The sequence below is a fragment of the Centroberyx affinis genome, unplaced genomic scaffold (assembly GCF_046629955.1).
Source record: "Centroberyx affinis isolate AG114_WGS23_722 - 3 ecotype Tasmania unplaced genomic scaffold, CSIRO-AGI_Caff_v1 ptg002266l_1, whole genome shotgun sequence".
NCBI classification, from domain to species: domain Eukaryota; kingdom Metazoa; phylum Chordata; class Actinopteri; order Beryciformes; family Berycidae; genus Centroberyx; species Centroberyx affinis.
Genome location: NW_027280553.1, coordinates 123,177 through 147,227, shown reverse-complemented (window position 1 = coordinate 147,227; position 24,051 = coordinate 123,177). Strand labels below are relative to the sequence as shown.

Below are 24,051 nucleotides of genomic sequence, written 5' to 3'. Positions count from 1 at the left end.
ATGAGGCCCCTATGGGTCAATGAAGGAAGTACAGCCAAGGAAGTAACTAATCACATTTACTCAGGTTAAGGTAATTGAGTAGCTTTTTTGTGTAGCTACTTGTACGTTTTTGAGTATTTTTTAAAGTCAGTAATTTTACTTTTATTTACGTATGTTTTTGCTTAAGTATTGTACTTCACTACATTTTAAATCACACCCATTACAAAGTAGAGATTTTGTGGCTCTCCATAAGCATCAGAAACTGGACACCATTCACAGTGAACAGTCAGTCAGCAAAGAAGAGAAAAATACTCTGGCTTTACTTTGTTTGTGCACTTTATTTTGTCATTTTCCAAAAAATTCCAATTCCACCACTGAGTACAGCAGGCCTGGGCATCAATCTGCATTCCCGTCATTTTATCTGCATTTTTATCTTCAGTGACATTTGCCTGATACAATATAATATGATGCCATACTATACTGGCCTACAGTAAAGGCAGAGACATTCACTGTTTGAAGTCAGTACAATAGATGGCTGTGAGCGGATGTTTGGAGAGTGTTACCAATGGTTACGAGAGACATGATAGCATGTTGGAGCAGTGACAACTGAAGGAAGGAGTGTTCAAGGAGGAAGAAGTGATAATGTTACAATCTCTTTTTTGTTGTTACTCTTCCTGGTGACGGGTCCCTCTTAACCAATTGCTACTAAAGGAAATTCTCTCCAGGGCAACTATATGAAACAAGTACAAGATACAGACAGTATAAGAAGGGTTTCATTCCAAAATGCTATATATCCATTTGGGGAAAATGTTAATGCCTAATGCCTAAAATGAACACAACAGTGTGAGAGTGATGCTGCCAGGAGATGGCGTAGTAGTATACTGTATCTTATCCTGAGTGAGTGTGCAATGAGAGGTTTTCCTTGTTTGTAGTTCTGTACTTAATCACTAGATTACAGCTCTCTTTTTCTTTAGTTACAGTGAAATTAGAAGTTTGAGATGTAATAAAATGTGTGTCTGTTATTACCAATAGGCCTATAATTCTGAGTCTGACTCTTAAAATCTACTGGTCAGATTGTTGGATTACACTTACACTAACAAAGAGCATGTGTATTACAATGTCTGCACAACAGTAAGTCCAGACCCTCTACAGTGTACAACAAGAAAAGAGTTCATTTTCTAAAATGTTATTGGTGCTAGCCTACCTGAAGAAGTGCTAGCCTACCTGAAGTCTGTCATTCACTCTCTCTAAAATATGAACAAGTCAAAATCAAGTCAAAATCATGCTCCACTGTATTTATCAGGAACCTTTAGTTACCTTTAAGGAAAATGTTTTTCATACAGACGCTCAGTTCATTAAAAAAGTTATTGACTTGAGCCAGCCATCTATAATAGGGTACAATTAGAGCAAGGAAAAAGTTATGAAAGACTAACTGAATCTATAGGCTAGAGGTTGATTCACTGAACAGCCAGCACTAACACTGAATGGGAGCACAGTTTGTGTAGGCTACTTTTACTTTTATTTATGATATTCAAGTACCCTGCATCTAACAGTCTATCAGAGAATTAAATACTTTCACTCTGGTACAAATTTGAATGTTAGTTATTGGCTGGTAAATTTGTCTCCTCTTCCAGCCACTTCCAACCATCATTTGGATGTCATAAACCAACTATATATTTGGCTGGTAAAACGGTGACTGGTGCATTTTTGGACTTAGCAGCCACTGTGGCAGGTGAACAAAAAAACAACAACTATTGTTTCTGCCCTGTTCTTAAATTACATAGCCTATATATTTAACCGACAACTTTGAATGTGTTGTTGACATGAGTAAAATTAAAAAAACTCAAAGGGCAGATCATCTCTTTTGTTTTATAAATGTATTTTTTCTAGATCACATGACGAACTGAAAACCCTGTCGTGACGTCAGCACCTGTCACGGAAGTCAGCGGTAGTGATGGTGGCGGCCTCGTCAGCCTGGCAGGAAGAGGATGTTTGTTTCTAGGGAAAGAATCATACCACTTGATTATCAGCCTTTATAACTGACTATAGCGCCGTAGCTTCCCTTCAAAGCCTTCCGGGATTAAGACAGCTCATCTCCCGCTGCTGAACCAGCCTCTGTGAGCCTGACGGAGGGCGCAGGACACGATGTCCCTCTTCCAGTCGGCACTTGATTTCCTAGCCGGGCCCGGCTCGTCCGGAGCGGCCAGTCGGGACCAGAATGACTTCGTTGGACAAGTCGTTGAGCTCGGTGACATGAAACTGAGGATCAGAAGAGTGATCGCAGAAGGTGAGTTGCTGTATGACTGCGATCGAGGTTGATACCCGCCCGTTTTGCGGTGCTAGGCATGCTAGCTGAACTAGCTAACAAAGCTAGCAGTTTGTTAGCTTAGTGACGCTTCTGTTGGTTGGCAATGGAAATAGCGTTAGCTAGCGCAAAACCCGGCGGTCTGAGTCATGAGTCACCAAGTAAGTAAAGTCACCAGATCGCTAACTTGTGTGTGACTACCAAGCTGTGAGGAAACTTCTCGGGAATCAGCTGTGTTGTAAATACCAGACGGTGATGCATAGCCACTTTCAACTTGCCTAGAAGAAGACATCCATTCTTGCCTGAGCTGTGAGTCATAGCAAGATACACGAATACGGGTCTGCAGGCCAAGCTGCATTTTATTTGTCCACCTCTTCCAACACACTCAGGCACACACCTTAGACCTTATCATCTCGCTTGGCAGCAACCTAAGTTTGCGTCAAGAGAGAGAAAAAAATAAAGGGATACTGGTAGACAGAACAATAAGATATACAGGTTGTGGTAGAATAGAATAACAGGGATGGTTTTGGACCCCTTATTTATCCAGGCAGGTTGTTGAAGAAGAGCACATTTGCCTTTTACAGTGGCAGCCAGCTGGAGTGGCTGCAGGGCCAGTTGGATTCTGGCATGTGACATCTGGGAGGGGGACTGGTTGGGTGCCAGTACTCCTCCCTCCCTGTTCCCTCTTTTTCATCTTTTTCTTCATCTGCTTATGGTTAAAGCTGCACAGTAAATTGAAAAGAGAGTGACACTGGAATCTTTACAGCTGCAATTTCAAAGTTGCAAACGGCTGTGGGTTTGGTTTTCTTTAAGGTAAAGGTGTTTCAGACAGAAGGCTATTCATTTTTTGTTTAGTAAGTGTCAGGGGTTCAAAGTCCAATTTAAGATCATTGTAATACCTTGAACTTGTGGTTCTCAAGTATCTTTTAGCACTAAATTTTAATGAAGTGGGTTTTTCTGTGAAAGCCTGTCTTGTGTGGGATGATGTTGCAGGCATATTTACCTGCACAATGATAGGTGATTACAAACTAATAAACTTGTATATTTGGGACAGAAGCTCTTACATTCCATGCGTCATCTTGTGACACCCTCCTCTAAAAAAAACAAATCACAACCTCTTATTGTTTGGTATATTTTAATGAAACTTGGTTTCTGAATGAGAGAGTAAGTTTCTCATTTGGTCCCAGGCAAGCAGGTCAGGAAACTAACTTGTTTATCAGATTAGGGTGGATAGGAACTCCAAATATTCACTAGCTACTTCCTTTACTTTGCCAGCCAATTAGAATTTTTTTAGAATAGAATACGACCTCCAAATGATATTCAGTGACCTAAAGTAAGTTGCTGGTAGAGACCATTTGTCTAGTGCCTGGTGTTTAATTTTCCACCCTCATCCCAGGTTGACTAAGTTTAAAGAACCCCTGCCTCAGTAGCGTTGGGTTATTGTGTGTTTGCAGCTACTGAGTGGGAATCTGAAACAGCAGGCAGTATTTGCTCGAATGCAAAGTTTGTACAGCAGACATCTAAATCGTGAGATCAGGTTGCTTCTCCATGCCAGCAGACAGGGATGCTTGCCCTTATTAGAGTAACGCAAGACATACATTAGGCTACATGGTTTCTCGAGGCCCATGGTCATTACACACTACACGCTTGGTCTTTTCAGACTGTCATGCTGTTTAAACGGTGTCTTTTCTGTATTTCCTCGTCAAGACATCTTACCATCAGGTTGGGAAATTACAGCAGCCAGATGCTTGTATTTTTTGGCTATGTCTGGTTTGTCTGTCTACTCTGTCAGGCTGCCAGCCACTTGGGCAGGTAACCAACCGTCATGTCAAGGTTCAGTTCACTTCTAAAAATCTAATTTGTTTGTCGGATAGTGCAAGTGTTCGGTACATTTTGGATGAAAAAGTCCCTTGCCTGCCCCGGTTGTCATCATGCTAGTATCGAGCTCAGTTTCACAAAGACAGACACAGTCCTCTTTAGGTTAGTGAGCCAAAGATCGTTATCTTCGCGCCAACAAAGGTCTTTTTCAGCTAAATTCACCCCTGACTGGCCTTTCTTTTCACTTGGCTTTTATGTCCCTTTCTGAGCAGGTGAAACAGTAGACAAGCCTCTTCATTCAGGCCTGGTGGATAAACCCAACTTCATTTCTTTCATATTCCTTGAATTATTTAAACCAGGCACAAAGCTGCCACCCTAGCAAGATTAACTAAATTGAGGTACAATGAAGTAGAATTTTCACCCAGATTTTCAGCATTTTTGTGGGAGTGGCTTGGTAATTGCAGCAAAACACTGTGACAAAATGGTGCTTTTCAGTTTTCAGCCACTCCCCTTGTCAGTACAGTGCAGAGCAAGACCTGTGATACCCAGGGGGAAGCGGGTGTGTCTTTGAAGCAAAGTCGGTGACAGTGCAGGTTAACGTTGCAGGAGTGGGCGGTTGTCGTAGTACTGTCGTAGTCCCGTTCTTGATATCCTGGCTCTCATATTTAGCTGGTCATTTCTGTTTCTGTCCAGTTTTCTGACCCCTTTTAAGCAGGTGGATCAGCAGATGGAGTTGTGGGAGCCTCAAGGTTAGAGACATGGGTGTGTGACTGGAAAGTTGCTGGTTCGAATCCCAGACTGGCCCACTGGAGCTGCTCAGCGGCCCACAGACAATAAAAGACTGGTTGCACTTTGAATGTATAGAATTGTGTAGGAGTGAAGCAGGGCATTGCTGAAAAAGAGTGTACATACTAAGTTGATCTTCCCTCTGTAGATAAAACTTGAGAGTCTTGAGTGTGTTCATTGGGTTTCACAGAACAGGAAAGAGCAAAGTAAAGCTGGTAGTTGATTTACTCGTGGTAACCGTGGTAACCTTGCCCTGGTCGAGACTGTGGCTTCCTGAGTACACATTGACATTGACTGGAAGTCGTATATGTGAGCACAGACACACATGCACACCAGACGAAAAAGTTAGGAAACCAAAAGTTATGAAACTAACTTTCTTCCACCAGCCAGAGTGGAAAATTCACTGCCACTCGCACCATTTTATCAGATATGTATTCTGTATCTTTAGAATAGAATAAAACCTCACAGCAGTGGTTAGTGGCTTCTAGAGTAGATACACCTACCTGCCACAACATAAGGTTTGGTGGATGATGTTACTTTCTCACACCGAAGCTCGTGCCCACACAGGCAGACTGTCACACACACACACACACACACACACACACACACACACAGCCCTGTCTTCTCCTGTTCGCCAGTCAGCCATGTAACATTTGAGGAGGGAATGTCTCAGTGCTAATGTTCCCTCTCCCTCCTCCCTCTGTTGTCCCAGAAAACAGGTTCTCCCTCAGGATGTTTACAGCCTGTCTCAGAGAATTGACTCTTTACCCATGCAGTCATTGTTGAAGTCCCACTTTTTACTGCATGCTTGCTTAAGTACTGCTGCACTCACCCCTCACCCCTGGCTCCATGCCCAGGAAGAATTCTGAAATTCTAAAAATTCAGGTTTTGCTCTGTTTTTAGGCATTGGAATACACAATGAATGGTCTAGTAACTAGTTGGTCAAGAGACACGAGAGCTTTTTAATACTGTGTGGTATCATATTTTATAGGTATATATACATATATAGGCCTGGTGTCAATACACAGGTTAGTAACTAAGTAAAAGAAATGACTTCAATTCATGTAGCCTATTTGCTGATAATCATGAATTGACTTAATGAATTAGTTAGCAAACTAGCTAACATTAGCTCACCTCAGGTGAGCGGGCCTTTTGCTTGCACTGACTTGTCAATTTGGGTGCTGTTCTGTATGTACTAACTCTAGAAAAATGTATGTCCAAATGAGAACAATCTGTCCCTGTGTGTGTCCCGCCAGGCTAAACTGATTCTCCTTCTTCCCAGACAGCTGGCCTAATATTACAACAGCACTGGCTCTAATTTTAACCACAAATTGTGTGCATATTTACCAAAACACAGGATCTGATGTTAACTACCCCTTGTACTATTTAGGGTGAAAGCCTATGCAGAAACCTGGCTTGGATGTTAGAGGAAAAGGATAATTATCAGGTTTTGATGACAATCTCTCAAAATCAAAGAGCTAGGGCTTCTCTCTAGACTCACCATTTTGCACAGAGGTTCAAAAATCATACATCGTAGAAAGGGAAAAGAGACCACTTTCTTCACGGACAGTAGCCTCAATAGATCATAATGCAATGCAGCCACAAGACAGGTTGTGTTTTCAATATGATCATTCTGGGAAACATACTGTAGGAAATCACTGAAGTAGAAATAGACACGGCAAGTTGAGGCACAAAAGTACATTTTTCCTTTAAAATACCATTCCGGTAGATGTAATGACCAGTAAACAGTCTTGATGACATCTTGGTTGCTCTCTCTCCCTTCTTCAGGTGGATTTGCCTTTGTGTATGAAGCCCAGGACATTGGCAGTGGCAAAGACTACGCTCTCAAGGTAAGCTACAGATGTAGCCATTGAAGAAGTCCCACTTTTTACATCATGCTTGCTGAGCTCCTGCTTCACTTTGGCTCTATCCCCAAAAATTGCACTACATGTTACACTGACGGGTGTGGTAACTAGTAGGCTGAGAGATGTGCAACAACAAATTGTCTGCAGTTTTGCAGGATAGATGCAAGATAAATTCACAGATGCAGAAAAAGGTTGAGCCTGTTGCAGTGCACAGCAGTATCAGTGGAACAAATGGAACAACAGTGGAACAGTTGGAAATAAACACCAGCCGCCTGCTAAGTTTTGATGGCTGGTAAAGACACCAAAAAACATTTGAGGGTTCCTTGTTATTCTAAAACAATTTGGTTGGTAAACTCATAAATGTGGTTGTTATCCTTATCAATACACTAGCCAGCATGGCCAGTAAACAAATATGAATGATATGAGTGATATAAGATCACTTTCCTCAAATTCAATGCAAATCTTGAATCGACTATTTATTGAGGAGTTTACTTCACTCATTTTAGGTCTGTGGGATAGAAAGGCAAAGTGTCTCCTGTTAACTGAATAACAGCTGAAAAGTGATGTATGTGTGTGTTTTTGTTTCAGCGGCTGCTGTCGAATGAAGAAGAGAAAAACAAAGACATCATACAGGAAGTCTGCTTCATGGTATCCTTTATCATTCCAGCACCATTTAAAAACACAGCATATAGAGGACAGGAAAGATGGGTGGGTGGGGGGAGCGGGGGAGTAACGTGACAAAGTTAGACTCCAACACATGACTTCACAAGCTTGTGGTTTGCATCTCCCACTAAGTATACCGTCACTACCGGGGTTTTAATTTACGAAAAGCAACACATAATTCTAGAAATTCCTTGCATAATGTAATATATGCTTATGCATCATAGTTGTAAAGCACTTGGTTCTTCTACTCTTAAACGTAATATCCTGTAATTTGCGATTCCTTTCTGAAGCATTCTGAGTGTATTTCCCTTTTGGAGATGAGTTGGCTTACCCGCTCACCTATTGCATCATCCTGCTTTAGGCAGAGATTCATTTACATGGCAGGAAACATGATCATTCTGGAGGTCAGTGATTTTAGTTGAATTTATCCATACCAGGGTTGCCAGTGGGTAGAAGATTGTTTTAAGAAAGCTTTGTATATCTAGAAGTTGAGGAATCTGGAGCTTGTTAAGCCTCTGGGGATTCAGGTTTAACTTCCTGGACTAACCGCCTGGAATATGCATAGCCAGGGCAGGAAACTAACTTTTTGTCCATCAGCCATAGCCTCTAACCTATTTCACTGTTTGAACAGCCAGCTAGATTTTTAGAATTGAATTGGACCTCCAAGTCTTGGTTGGCTACCAACCAAAATGGCTGGTAGACAGACTGTCCAGATCCACTGGCTTCAATGACTGGTGGTTTCCAACACTCAGCAGCCACTTACACTGTTTAACCACGCACTTTGATTTTTAGAACAACCTCTAAGTAAGTCAAGTCAATTTTATTGTCCCAGATGGGTGGTGCAGCAAGTATAAAAACACGTCACAACATAAGACACAGTATCACATAGAACATTAAAAGAAAAGTGACAAAGGTGACTGGCACTTCTGCACAAGAGTTCATTAAAGATCCATTAAAATAGGCTCAAGTGTCCACCATGCCCATGTGGCTAACAATAATATCAACAGCAGCCCAAACAAGATTGTACTATGTCATCAGCATCATCACCATCACCAATGATTTGTTACCTGCCACAGTGACTGATAGAGTAGACTAACTTACCAGCCACAGGCAAAATACTGGTTACTGGTGGTGATATCCCAACCAGTCTCTGTCACTAGGAAATGATTAGCTGTTCCTATTTTCCATTCTGAATTGCCTGAGCTGAACCCAGGCTGGCTCCACAGTAGTGTTTTTTATGTTTCCTGACCTGCTGACCCTGTAGAAAAAGCTGTCCGGTCATCCCAACGTGGTTCAGTTCTGCTCCGCTGCCTCCATCAGCAAGGAGGAGTCAGACACCGGACAGGCCGAGTTCCTCATCCTCACTGAGCTGTGTAAAGGTAAAGACACACACACACACACACACACACACACACACACACACACACACACACACACACACACACACACTTTCCACCCCTACCTTCCCCTCTTTATACTATCACTTTGTCTTTCTCTCTCTTGTCCATCTCCTCCTTTCCCACTGATTCATTGCTTACTCATTCACCAAACTAACTTTCAGTGAATCTCAGTGGTCAGCACTGTTTCCCAGTAACTTTAACTGACACATGTTGGTGATGAAACCGTTTCCTCCCTGTGCGCCCCTCGCTACTTCCTGCTCTACTTCCTGGTGGTTGAGTCTGACTGTGCATTAACAACAAACTTAGGTTTCTTTCAGCAAAGCAAGTGTGCTAATCTGTTTTTTTTTGTTTTTTAGCATTGCAAGCAAACCACTCTTTATTTACTTTTTAAATTTCATACTTTGTTGTTGCAGTATTGCTTTTGTTTGAATTATTTAACACAAATATTGTCTTTAACATGCAAACTAACTTATCATCCACAGACAAAATTTGGCATTCGGGTAGTGGCACGTGTTACTTTCCCACTGATTATTGATTGATTGATTGATTGATTGATTGATTGATTGGTCTTGTCCCCCAGGTCAGCTGGTGGACTTCATAAAGCGGGTGGAGCAGAGGGCTCCTATGTCATGTGACACAGTGCTGAAAATCTTCTACCAGTCGTGCCGCGCTGTGCAGCACATGCACAAACAGAAGCCTCCAATCATACACAGAGACCTCAAGGTTCGTCTGAGGTCTTCAGTCTGCATGAATGGGTGATTGAGTCAGAATAAATGAAGTGTCAATAGAATGGAATACAGCGGAATGAATGAATGACTGTATCAATGGGATGGAATACTGCAGAATGAATGAAATGCTGCAGAATTGATAATATATCAATGGAATGGAATCCTGCAGGATGAATCAGTGGAATGAAATACCGCAGAATGGAATGAATGATGTATCAATGGAATGGAATACTGCAGAAAGGAATGAATGGCGTATCAAAGGAATGGAATACTGCAGAATGAATGACTGACTGAATGAATGATACATCACAGGAATGAAATGCTGCAAAATTAATGAATGAATGCATGAGTTATGATTTTGCCAACTAAGGGAAGTACCATCATTTGGAATCAATCACTTTGTAATAGTAGCTTTCATTTTCTATGTTCTTCTGGAATGAAACATCAAATTTCTGCTGATTGATGTCCCTTTTTATTGTTCTCATTATATTACTTATTCTCTTTGTAAGAAGTGTTAATAGCTTGAAAAGGGTTTTGTGAACTGCCATGTTCAGTGGTCAGTCATTCAGCACTGAAGGCTGCTATCAGAGAACACACACACACACACAAGAACATAATGTATTAGTTTGTTGCCAAGTCATGTATTGTTGAAGTGTTGGCATGGCAGCTGAGGGCCACGTCAGGACTATAAATCTGAACAGAAAAGCATAGAGGTGGGGGGAAAAAACAGATTTAGCTTTATACCAACCTGTAGCAAACTGAGATGGCTGTACACTCACTTCTGACGTACAAAGTAAAAACAAAATGAAACCAATATTTTGACAGATTGGCTGCTTGCACCAGCCAAATTCTGGTACATTTTAGGTGTGGCTGGTAAATTAGTCTGCTCTACCAGCCATTTTGGCAGGTAAAAATTGTTTGGAGGTTCTATTCTGTTATATAGTTGGTTGGTGAAAGTGACTCATGAAGTTTGGACAAAAGTCTTGCGTCTTGCCCTGGATGGGATTTCTTTTGTTTTGTTTTGGACACTTAACCCCCACCCTTCTTAATGGGAGATTACTACTTTTGCATTTTTTTTCTTAATTATTTCCTTTTTTTTTACACTGTTTTATCCCATCTCTGATTCAGACATCCATGACTAATTCTGTGATGTGGCACAGAATTCATTGCCTTCTGCCACCACCATCCTCTCCTGTTGTTCTCTTGTTTGAAGGATTTAGTTTGATGCATTTTAGTAGGATATGGTATGTGGTGGCTGTCCTAGCCTGATCAGTGAATTGATTGACCCGTTCATCTTTTCTGTTGTGTCTCTGCAAAGACAGAGCATCCACTGACCAGTATGCAGCACATTGTGAAGATGATTGATCAATTATTATACATTACGCTCTCAGACTGAGAATCTGCTGAGTAAGGTCCAGGGTTTGATTAGCTGACTTTGAGATGATGTATTTAAAACGTAACTGTATAATTGATAATGTGTTGATGAATTTACAGATTTTTCGTTGATGATCTAACTGATTGCTTATATCTTGATGTGTTGCAGATTGAGAACCTGTTGATTAGTAACCAGGGCACCATCAAGCTGTGTGACTTTGGCAGCTCCACCACGCTGGCACACTACCCCGACTACAGCTGGTCCGCACAGAAGAGGTCCATGGTGGAGGATGAGGTACACACACACACACACACACACACACACACAAAAACACACAACAGTGCAAACTAACACCGATCTATCTGCTTCTACTCATAGTGATTGATTTTGTAGATTCTGGCCCATCTCTACCCCATTAAGAAATGTATAGCTGCCTGTGACCAGCAGCTATTATAAGTCGGTCGGTCCCAAAAATAAAAGAAAACCCTCCTGCGCACATAGAACCACATGATACAGAGATGCAATACCTATTAAGTTTCTCAGGCAGCCACACTGATGCTTTAGCCCAAATAGGCAGCAGACTTTCATGCAGGCCTCAATGACAGATCACTGATTAGGCCTATTCATGAACATCCATGCACAATCTCAAGCATTTACCCCATGTACTTACTTCTCTTCATACATAATGTTTAGGTTGTCGTCAGACATTTTCAGTACATTTTGTTACATTCACATTTTTTTCTCAGTAAATCGTTTGAGGGTGTGGTCTGCTTCAAAATTTCAAAGCACAGTGTTTAATACCTGTGTCGCTTAGGTGGCATTTTATTCCAGCACCTGTGGTTTCAAAGAAAAAAATGATCATTCTTCCATCAGTAGATGTGAAAGGATCCTGATGGAAATTATTGAAAGTTTATTATTTGTTTTTTTCTTGACAGTTTGTCTTCACAGGCATAGATGTTATGTGTTTTTAATTTTGTCAAAGAAAGGAAAACACTGAAGATGCTCTTTCACTGCACTTTGTATTCTCTAATTTTACGATGGAGGTCAAAGAAGAAATTGGATAGAAAAAAAGAAACGCAATGAAAAGTCACAGTTGACTAGTGGCAGCATTGACGTCACGGTGTTGGATAGAAACCAGAAACCTCTGATTGAATTAACGGCTTGAGGTCCAGGAAGCAGTGATCAATCAGGTTAATTATGTTTACACCATAACCACACAGACACACACTCACAGATGACCTCGGCATACAGGACCCCAGAGATCAAATAAATGTAATAGCCCCGGTGTCCATCAGCCACCTGCTTTTCAAGCTAGTAGCTCAAACCAAATGCTTGAGAGAAGAGCTTCTTGTGACTCCTGCTGTAGCTTAGCGATTGAAAACCTGTTTCAAGAGTAAATCATGATTTTTCTGAGCGCTAAAAACATGCTAAGGTCTCCGCCCTGTCGGGAACACACAACACCATGCATCCTTCCTATTGAGAACAACAAGGAAAAAATAGCGTCTGTTTTTACCAGCGATTGACTGGTGGCTGTTGATCTTGCTCTGGTTACATCTACAGCAACATCCAACAGTTGTTTAACGAACCTGTGTTTCTGTGTGTGTGTCTGTCTGTTGGTGTCTCTGTCTGTAGATCACAAGGAACACCACTCCAGCCTACCGGACCCCGGAGATGATCGATCTCTACTCCAACTTCCCCATCAACGAGAAGCAGGACATCTGGGTCAGAGCCTTAACCTATTTATTTCTGACTATCAGCTGATGTCACAGCACCCACCGAGACATTAGTGCTGATTGAGGACCAGTCATGAGAGGATCTTAACCATATTTTAAACTTAAGCCAAACCTAACCACTACTGTGAAGGTGGCTAACAGTCATCGGTACTCTTCACACTCTGGTGTGAGTGTGAAAATTAAGAAATGACTCAGCAGTGTGGTGAATGTTGCAAACAAGATTGCTTTCATTCAGCGGGCCACATTCACAGCTGTCTATGTAAAAAAAAAAAAAAAAAAAAAAGGGGTCCCACACAAAGCCCATTTTCACAGAGGCTTTTTTTTGGAGATGAAAGGGTTTTTTTCCGACTGCGGGCTAAATATGTTTTCAAGTTCTATAAACCATCTTGCTTCCACAAATCATCTAGTTAATCCTCCAGTTTGGGAAGCAGGCTTGTGTCCGCTCATTTACTTACTCTGTATCTCTGCTGGTGAATGAAAAAATTATAGCTACAGCTTCAATTCTCATGTTTATTTTAGTTAAGTCCAGTGCAACATATGTTTTACACCTAGAAATGCTGATTTGATTTGAGAAATAGAAAAATAGTGATTAAAAAACATGGATATTTGACCCTAGAGGATAGCACAAGAAAGTGCTTTAAGAGCTTTAAACACTTATGTCCATTGAAGGCAAAATAACAATTACTTCACATCCAACACAAAACACAACAATACCACAAAGAGGTCCACAGAGCCTATTGAAGGCCAACTGCGTATGGATATTAGCAGGCATTAGTTAGCCATTTCTTTCCTCAGTTCCTGAGAAGAAAAGCTTTTGTTTGGAGATAAAAGGTTTTCTTCTGACGGCAGTGTCGAGGTTTTGTTTGTGTAAAGTGCGATTGACTTTCATCGACTTTTATTGAGCTAATCTTGTAATTTGTTTTGTGTACTTTTCTTCTGTCCTCTGTAATTGATGTAAAGTGACTTGAGAGATTATTACTGTAATTAATATTATTTCCACTCTACCATGCAGGCCCTGGGGTGCATCCTCTACCTGTTGTGTTTCAAGCAGCACCCGTTCGAGGAGGGGGCCAAGCTGCAAATAGTCAACGGCAAATACTCCATCCCTCAGAATGACAACAAGTACACTGTATACCACGACCTCATACGTACGTACTCTGTCTTTCTCTGTTATTCTGTCTGTCCATTTGTCCCTCTACCTACTATTTTTTGCCATGAATTGGTTATTGGAATCTGTCAGCCACTGTGGTCAGTGGAAGAAAAAGTAAATTTCCTGCCCTGGTGATGAGTCAAATTTGCAGCCGGGAGGGAGTGACATGAAATACACAGCATTACTGCCATTGGTCATGGTCCTTTTGTAACTGCTTTGTCCATGAGTCTTCTGCTTTTTGTCGTCGTCCTCATAATTATCTTCCTCTTCAGGGTTCAGAAGAGCATATTTCTTGTCATAGGTACGGTCAACTTTGAACATTCTCCTTGTTATTTCTTCCTCTCCTCCGGTCCACCTCCTCCTCTCTAGGTGCCATGCTGAAGGTGAACCCAGAGGAGCGTCTGTCTATAACAGAGTTGGTCAACCAGCTCCAGGAAATAGCAGCAGCACGCAACGTCAACCCCAAGTCGCCTATTACAGAGGTAGGTGTGCGGGTGTCTATCTGTTTGTGTGTGTGCTTGTGATAGTGTTGTGTGAGTATCAGTGCTGAAAAAGTACCAGGGTTAGGGTTAGGGTTACCAGATTTGAGAAGTGTTACCCTATAGTAGTTTCTCTGAAGCTGCTCCACTATTTTGTAGTGTATCATTTTCCTGTCTTCAGCTTGCATACATTTGATATTTAGCAACATAAGGTTGTGTAACAACATTCATTTACAAACTGATTATGTCAGCTGAAAATTTTGTCTGAAAGGCATGTTCAAGATTAATTTGAATAATTTTACGGTCCCTTGATGACAGTGCTGTTTTGCTGCAAGCAAGATATGTGCTATAGGAAATATTTTTATTTACACATATTTTATTAAGAATCCGTTGAAAATTAATGTCATTGGCTTTCTGATGTGATGAAAAAACAACAGTGGATGATAGATTCCAGACAGACTGAGAAATTATCCCCAGGGAAATGGTGGTAAGTTTTGGTTGTGGCTGGTAAATTTGTCTACTCTAGTAGTCAAGAGATTAGGGAAAATGAACACTAGGAAGGTGCCTGCTGTGATGAAGACTTAAAATCCAGAAAACAATAGGCCTACATTCATAACTCCAATGCAATGACTAAGACAATGATGCAGTGAGGAACACGGACTGCCTGTCAAGATGTCGGTACTATGAGTGTGCAGCAGCTCTTTCCTGGATTTTAAGTTTGTCTACCTGCCACTTTGGCAAGATATTTTCTATTCTAAAAAGCAAGTGGTTCTTGAATTCTTGAATCTTGGAATCCGCTAGCCATCGTGGCCAGTGGATGAAAACAGTTTCCTGCCGCGGGTGTCAGTTTTGAGTGGGAAACGTTATTCTGGAGTAAACAAGTTGAGTTGCTCAGACACAGAGGCACATCCTCGGTGTCAGCCAGCCTGTGAAGAGGCTATTGACAGGCCGACCGCACGCCTTCTTCCGCTAAGTGTGTACGCGCTTTCACACACACACACACACGCGCACACATACGCACACATTCATGCACGCACACGCATACGCTCACAGATTGCTGATGCGCTTACACTTGCTTGCCGACCTCACACACAACAAACACATCCATCCACACAAGCACATACACACGTAAACACAGCGGTAGGCACAAAGGAGGCTCTCTTCTCTTTCCCAGGCTCCTCTTTTCCCAGCTGGCTTGGTCCTACTGGGCCCCAGAGAGACACAGAGGTGGAAAAAGGGTGAGACAGAAACAAGGAGAAATGAACCATGAAAGGAGAGACAGACTGATAGAAAAAGAGACAGAAAGAGAGAGTAGGAGAGACAGAGGTGAGGCAAAACAAACGAGATGGACTGATATGCTCTACAAAGAAAAAAGCAATGAGAAGATCCAGGGTTTTATTTCAGAAACACGAGCAGTGGATGGTTGAATGAGCTGTATTTTGAACCCAGGCTATTCCTGTCATATACTGTACATGAAGATGGCTGGCTACCAAATGCAGACTGACTCAATGTTATCCAGCAGTGTCAGCCAACAGTTTAGATTGTTTATGGGCATGTACAAATGATGAAAAGGGACAAAAGGAGAAGAAATACAATCTATGTGGGTGAGAAAAAGAACCCCCAAGGGCCTTATTAAAACAACTCAACCCAAAAGAAGAAAAGGGGGAAAAAATTAAGATAAGTCAGTAGAAAGCAAATGACACCAAAACTTAACACAGAGGAGAATGGTACAAAATATTTAAACACAATGCTTAAAACGACTAACAGTTCAGTAGTACAGCAGTACTTTGTTGGTTTATCCCAAAATTCAGCAGCCACCTCCACATTTTACCAGCCAGTCAGGGTTTTGGAACAGAAGAGGACCTCAAAGTTATGGTGTGTTACCTGACGAGGTGGACAGACTTACCAGCCACAGCCTTATGCTTCTTATGATTCTCACTGCCAAATCCTGGTGCTTACGACCAAATCCTAAGCCGAAGTCATGATTTATGTCAAGCTGATCTTAATGTCAAAAATCTACACGCTCACTTTGATTTTTAGATTTGTTTTTACACAGATTTTCTAGTGTATCAAAACCTAAACCAAATTTCTATCACTCTCAAAGGTATGAATGCCATACATAGCAATAATTTCTTTTAATCATACAGCGTTAGCCATTGTAGAAGTGCAGTTATTCTGCCTCTGTCTTGCATTAGTACTGCAGACAATTATCTCATACAAAGACTTTTTTTCCTGTTGGAACCAAATTAGTATATTGGAAGCTCTACTTCCTTCCCAACCAATTAGTTACCAGACCGTTCCTGGTAACTGCTGATTTAAATTTTTTCCGCTTGGGGCTGGAGCCAAAGTACAGCAAACAGTATGCAGTAATATGTGAGACTTCTACAATGGCCTTATCTATATGCTTTGAAAGACACTTTTTTTTCTAAATGGAGCCCTTGCACTATGGGTGGTAAATGTACGCAGAGCGAAGGCAGATTTGGAGAATGCTGATCTGATTTGGGTTAAGAAGGGGTTTCCCTGCTGGACATAAGGAGATTATATTCCTTGCTCTTCTCCTCCTCCTCTTTCTCCTGCTCCTCTACACACAGAAAGAGAGAGAGAGAGAGAGAGAGAAAGACAGACATATGGAGAGTGGTAGACTGTGAGATCCAGAAAGAAAGACCAAGAGAAGGGGAGAGGAAGAAACTTAGGAAGGAAGGGAAGGAAGGGAAGGAGGAGGAAGTGAAATGCTGAGAGGGAAAGAAATGCAGTGAGAGAAAGAGAGAGATACCAGGAGAGGGAGAGAGATACTGAGGGAGGGAGGGAGAGAGAGAGAGAGAGAGAAGCAGAGGCAGAGGGACCCAGCCACTGCAGTCTGCTTAATGATCATCATCCAGCAATTTTTAGACAAGCTACAATTTTTTGGTTTATTTGCAATGGATTTTATCCCGGCCCTTTGAGTTTGTGTTTTTATTGTTTTTATTCACTCAGTAACTGACCACTCCACTCAGGATTTGATTGATGCTCTTTTTCTATTCCTCTACTTGCAGTCCTCTGACCATCATCTTTTTTTTTTTTTTCTACCAAGCCTATTTTTTGCAGGGATGTGATTTTTTTTTTTATTATTATTAATTTATTACATTATATTTTACTTTCTTTTGTGATGACTCTTTTCCCTCTCTACATTAACTTATTTTCTTTTTCTGTCTTGGACTTCCTCGGCAAAGTCTCATGCCGCCGTCCTTCTGGCAGGAGAATATTTTTTTTTGTCAATTTAGTTATTTAATTAGTTTTTGATTTAGTAATTTTTGTGTTGACCTGTTGGTTACAATGAGCATGTTGAGTGCGTACTACTGTTGGCGTCCGGTGTATGACGGATATGAATGTCTGCAGCTGCTGGAGCAGAACGGAGGCTTCGGCAACAATGGAGCGCAGCCGCCCACACAGATACACAACCTCCAAAACAACACAGGTAAGAGTTTGGCTGGGAGATAGAAGTCCATATGTGGGGGGTTGTGAGAGTGTTTGTGTATGTTTCTTTGTGTGTTTCTCTGTTTGTTTCAACTGTTCACACTGTAGGTGGGGAGGGTAAAACCTGATCAGAGCAGGCAATGTCCTGTCATTCCCTAGCTGCCCTATGTCCAAAAATGTAACATTGCCATACTGATACTCCCAATAGAAAATAGCCACTTACTGCAGGATTGTGGAGCTAACATGGCTGCCATTGAAAAATACCAATGACCAAACCCTTTTAATCAATGGCTCTGGCCTTGGCGATTTCCTGGCTATCTCTACCTGAGGTCTCATGAATGCTAACTACCGTTGAGACGCCCTTGAGCAAGGCACTTAACTTCCAACTGCTCTTGTTTCACCCCTCATTTCTAATCAGCTGGCATGGCCACCTCCATGGCTAATGAGCTGCCACTGGCCAACACACACACACACACACCACAGATATCACCGCAAGTCACGCATGGCAATAGGTAATCCAGTTAGTTCTCCTATGAACCCCCAACTGCTGACACACACACACACTCATAAAAACAAACACACACACCCCTCAGCTCCTGTGTATCCAGTGCCATGTGAGGTAACCATGAATGTGTCCTCATTGACCTGAGAGGAAGGGGTCATGACCAGTGGTCATTAGACCGGTGTTTTTTAAACATGACGGTCGGGACCCTCAGGTAGTCCAGAGATAATTTTGTACAGTTACATGGTGAAATGTGTATAAATGCCTTTCTCTCATAAAATGGTTAATATTGGTAGCATTAAGGCTGCTCCCAGTTATTAGGTAAAATATCCTGAAAAGGGAGAGTAAAAATCATTTGTTGTCAAAATTGACCTCACTGCAGGTTTACAGTTACAACAGAGCATCATGAAAAGGCATCGCTTTGTTTATAGGGGGTCACAAGCAAAAAAATACCAGAACTGTTGATTGACAGGTTGGCCAGCTTGTGTGCCATGTTGCTTTCCCCTCTCCACAATTTAAATGTGATGGCTACACATTACATAAGTGTCCCCTATAATCATAATCATAATAATCATAATAATCATAATAATAATAATTATGTAATAGTGAGATTCAGGGTAGAAGACTTTTTTGTCCATGAGCCACAAAGTCTGGTGCATCCCAGAATTCACCAACTACCTTCACTTTTATGCCAACCACCTAGATTTTGGTTCCCTGCCAAAGTGGCTAGTAGACAAACTTACTAGCCTTAGCAAAAACTTACCAGCATGTGGCTGATGGTAATTTCCCACCCTGAAAATCAGCTGGCAAAGATTTGCAAGTCATTTAGAAATGGCCATGGAGCAGGACTGTGGAGCCAACATGGTTTCCATATTGCAGTGCCTAAGCTCGTTTTCCCAGTCGTTCTATAACCTACTAACCTTGGCCGACTTTGTGCCTAAACCTAAGGCCCAGGAGCTCACCTGTGGCCTATATGTTAAGCAAGGTAGGATTTTAACTTAGTGGTCCACCGGCCATGGTGGCTGGTTTATTGCAAAGTTTACAAGCTGCTTTCACCACTTCATTAGCCTGATTTGTTGTAGCGTAGAAAAGAACTATCAAATGATGGTTGGTTACCTGCCAAAGTGGCTGGTAGAGAAAACAAACTTAACAGTCACGGCCCAAATGTTCCAACATTTGGCTGATGGCTGGTGGTGATTTCCCACCCTATGAATGAGAGCATCAGCTAAATGTACTTTGTGAGAATGTTGTATTTCTGTTGTTTATCCGTAACTTTTTTTCCTCCAAATTAGTGAAATGGGCACATATGCTCCTGGACACACACAAACAACCATGCATACACCTTCCACGTGCAAACACGCACGCACACATACAGGCTGCGTGCCGTTCAGTAAGAGGATTGCTGCACGGCCGGTCAGCCATCTGTTGACAGCAGAATGTGTTTGCTCTTTCTGTTAGAGAGTGGCTCCAGTCTCCATACCCATTCATACGATCAGATCTGGCTAATTAATGTGTTTCAGACCGTCTGTGTCTTCTTGCATCTCAAAAAAGGCAACTTCTTCACAACTGAAAAGAACTGTTTGATTTTTCCCATTGCATTTTCCACAGGCCCCAAGGTTTTTCATGTTCACAAGTATTGACTGGGCTGAGTGTGACATAAGGTCCTGCCCATTCAAACTGAAAGGGAATGTGCCTCCTCAGATATTTCATATCCAACATCTCTCAGATATAAAAGGATGTTTTTTACATTTCATTCATAGTATTTAGCTATGATATTCTAATCTATCTGTCATAGATCATAACTTGGTAAACAACTCTTTATTTCCTCATGTTGTAGTTCCTTCCACTAGATTGAAAATGCAGATATCACCAAGTTGGCAAGCTCCTTTCATGTGTGGTTTCATTATTTATATTTCCATTGATTTTTATTGTTTTGGGTGTAACTTCTGAACCTAATGTCAGTGCTCAAGCCATCATAATTTCCACAAATTTATTATTAACTTCTCTTTTTTTCCTTTTTTCCCCATGATACCTAGGTGTGTATGATCCTGATCAGTCAGGCAGCGGCTTCCTGGATATTTTAAAGGGCGGGACAGAACGCTTCCTGACAAATATAAAGGACACTTCCTCTAAGGTCATCCAGTCAGTAGCCAGGTAAGGTGCTGCAGCTTTGTTCCACTGCTTACCAGACATGTATGATTTTCAGTCTGATTCTGTTCAGTTGACCTTTTTTGCCACTAAAGACCAGCCGGCGCTGCTTGTGTTTTATTCCTAAAGCTTGGCAGACTAAAGATTTTCTCCCTCCCTCTCATGCCAATACATGGGGAGGCATTGCTCAATTGATCCCACCATGGGGAGGCATTGCTCAATCGATCCCACCATTTCTACTTTTGTTATCTAGGGAAACTTGACTAAGCATGCATGGTCTTTTTCGACAAGACCCTGCTTCACACCAAAATAGTTGAACAACTGGGATCTTCCCAGTACAACCACAGTCAAAGTCTGTTGACCAGCAATGTGTAGCTCCGCTGGAGCAGTTTTGGATTAAGTGTCTTGCTCATGGGCACCTTGACAGCAAGTGTTGAGGGAGGGTAGAGCATTTTTCATTTACTTTTCACTGGCAACCTTCTGGGCACATAGGCCTGCTTCTTTAACCTCTAGGCCGCTGCAGAAAATTCCATGTTTTAGACAGCATTGTTGGTCCAAAGCAAACTGTTTGGTCCCACTCTCACCAAAACTCTGCATCTTTGTCGATCCTTGTGTTTAATCACAGTTGCCTCGACCTGAATCATATGTACATGTTGAATATACACCTGGAATTGGTCTGTGTATCCATGCATGTTCACCCCTATCCTGCCCTCAGATTTACCTTAATAGCCATGCTGTCCACTCAAGGTCAGGGTTTCATTTTGTTAATCTGTCGGTTGATCCATTTATTTTTGTTTGTTTGGTGGTGGTGGTTGTTTTGTTTATTTTTTGTTGTTTCTTTTCTCTGTCCCCCATCCCTCATGGTCCCACTGTGTGTCCATCACCTAGCAACCCAAGGTAAATATGGGTCAATGATGCGCGCCCGACTCATGAGCCGTTCTGTGTGTGTTCCTATAGTGTGTGTTTGACTGAGAGAACGCTACTAAGCCTTTTGCTGTGCTGTGTCTATAATCACACACTGACTTCTGACCCTAACACACACTGAATGAATTGATTGAATGTATGAAGGAGAGAGTGAAGGGAGTGAACAGATGAGTAGCTTAATAAGAGTGAATGGAACAATGAAAGACAACAAAATCAACAAAATAAGTGAAACATGTCAACCCTCACAAATGGTGCAGGCACTCTTTAGGCCAAAACGAGATGCGTCATTCCTCCAACTTTCATAAAAATTGTACTGGTGATATAGCAGTTCTGACCTTTCAAAGATTGACATTTTTATGTTTAATTCTAACAAGACCAGTCATTGTAATATTTTTAAATGCCAGAACAATGCAAAGATCCAACATCCCTCCAAGTTTTGTCAAAATCAGACCAGTGATGTCTTTGTTATCACCTGAGATATGTCCGGACGGACAATCAGCCTGATCCATTGCCCCCCTTGCCCCAGTTGCATAGTGTGGGGGTCATATTTGGGTGGATGATTGAATGTTGGAATGAATGAATGGTAGAATCTTGAGTATAGATAAAAGGTTTGATCATCCCCCCCACTGCATACTAAACCTGTAAACCACCATTCCGGCTACTTCTGTGTCTTAACCAGCATCATCTGTGTGTGCCCTAACTCCATACAGACAAAGTGGAGAATCATCAGCGTAGATAGATTAACTATCTAGCTTAGCCTTCAGTTTGTTTGTTTGTAATACATATTAAGATACAGTCAGTGGTAAAAGTAAAGGGGCTGTGCGCTTATCTTGCTTGTTTTTGCTGTTGTCATTGTTCCAACATGATTATAAAACAGAAGTTCTTTTGCTTTAAGTTTTTGCTGTGAAACCCAGTGTCACCTACTTTCTACATCAGTCAACGATAAATAAGACTTAACAGCAAGGTGGCACAGTCAGTACTAAGTAGGGAGGCCATCCATCAACATGAAGGCCTGGGTTTATTCCCATGTGACAGCAAGCATCTGCCCTTATAAAATGTCCCTGACCTTTGGCTCACCGCCCCAATACTTAAGCTACAGACTGCAGTTTATATAGCTGTAGCGGTTACACTTGTTTTAAATCAGTAGTCCTGTCGAAAGTAACAGAAATTGATGACTGGTGCACAGATAACAATATCTGGATATCTGGTATCTGGAGGCAGATACCAAGCTAAAATATTAGTACCCGTCTGAAGCCTTCTATTTATTTATAATTTGTTGATGATGAAATGCTTGTTAATTGGTTCCACTACAAAAAACAGGAAGCCCAGATGGTTGCGCGAGGAACCCTTTTACAACGGGTTCATGAACCTTAATGGTACCTCCACAAATGTGTACATATGAGAGTTCTTAAAAGAACCCATTAGGGATATTTTTCCGGTGAGGAACTCTCAGGTGCTTACTTACTTTTAAAAGAAGCCCTACTCATAGTACATAGTAGATGATTAAACATGATCCGTTTTGCAGTGATATCTTCAAGTAGGTGTTTTGTGAGCCATGACCAGTTAATATGTATCTTGGTAACACTTAACAATGGCTTTGTAAGTACATTATTGGTAAGGAAGGTTCTCATTAGCCTAAGTCTTACAGAGTATTCTACTTAAAATACTTTCCAATTGGATAATACACAGGTTAATGCAGTGGAATAAAGTGGAATAACTGTAAAGTGTTATTGAAATTTGCTGTGGTTTTTGTGTGTAAAACTCTGTAATTCATTGCTGCTACTTCAACTTATTTAAATTAGCAGCAGCTTGCTTAGAGATAGTTATGGGAAAATATAGGAAGATGCAAAACTTGGTAATTGTTTGTTAAGCAATGTTTTGGTCTCAGCCACATTTACCAGGTCAGAGTGTTCTGACCCCTGAGGAAAAACTATGATGAAGGATTTTTAGCTCAACCTGTTACATATTTGTGGAACATCCTTCATTAAAACCAAATTTGGTTGGAATTTTGTAATGTGGTAGCCATGATAGAAGCCCCCCTCCATACATCTATCATGCATCTCTCCTGCAACATTACTGCAGATCATTCTTTCTCGAATGATATAAAGTACAACAAAATTAGTATGCTGTAATACAAAACTTTCTTGTCTCTGAACCAGCTGGTTACCAGGCTGTTACTTGTAACTTTTGGCAGCAGAAAAGCAAGCAAACCTTGATCTTTTTCAGACAGTTCCTCTTGGGGATTGATTGCAACAGTAGTTCAACACGCTTGCAGTAAAAAAGTGGGACTTCTTTGGTTACATCTGTGTTGTCTCCCAGACCTTAGTCAACCCGTTTTATTATTTAGATAGTGTTTTGTGTTTTCTGCTCCCTTCTATGTTGTATACCTATTGCAGATAAGTTTACAAGTACACCTTTTTTTGCTTTCTCTAACAGCTACGCCAAAGGGGACCTGGATATTTCATACATCACCTCCAGAATAGCAGGTAGGGGTGGTAACTCCCATTGATCAGTCTGGACATCAGTCTGGATGGTACTAGAAGTGAAAGAGGGTGTGGGAGTTGGCTGAAAAGCAGTAGGTTATTTGTCCTGTAACTGTTACTCCAGTGGGGGCCAGTAACAATCACAAATATCGGCATTCTGAATCACACTGATGAAAATAACATTACCTGACCTCCTGGAGTAAAACAAATATGAACTAATCCCATCCAGACATGTCTTAAGTAGCAGTCATGGAAAATGA

General features: G+C 41.4%; 1 protein-coding gene across 3 annotated transcripts in view; it reads left to right on the top strand.

Moving 5' to 3' along the window:
• The first annotated feature begins 1,934 nt into the window (after positions 1-1,934).
• Positions 1,935-24,051, top strand: part of gak (cyclin G associated kinase) — a 36,342-nt gene continuing 14,225 nt past the window's right edge. For all 3 annotated transcript variants that reach the window (XM_071532870.1, XM_071532869.1, XM_071532868.1), the window contains exons 1-12: positions 1,935-2,266; positions 6,677-6,738; positions 7,342-7,401; positions 8,681-8,795; positions 9,397-9,539; positions 11,088-11,213; positions 12,552-12,641; positions 13,665-13,800; positions 14,172-14,284; positions 17,657-17,735; positions 20,273-20,390; positions 23,745-23,794. In XM_071532870.1, the coding sequence (XP_071388971.1) occupies positions 2,125-2,266; positions 6,677-6,738; positions 7,342-7,401; positions 8,681-8,795; positions 9,397-9,539; positions 11,088-11,213; positions 12,552-12,641; positions 13,665-13,800; positions 14,172-14,284; positions 17,657-17,735; positions 20,273-20,390; positions 23,745-23,794 (1,234 nt within the window). In that variant the 5' untranslated portion in view covers positions 1,935-2,124. The remainder of the gene's footprint in view (positions 2,267-6,676; positions 6,739-7,341; positions 7,402-8,680; positions 8,796-9,396; positions 9,540-11,087; positions 11,214-12,551; positions 12,642-13,664; positions 13,801-14,171; positions 14,285-17,656; positions 17,736-20,272; positions 20,391-23,744; positions 23,795-24,051) is intronic.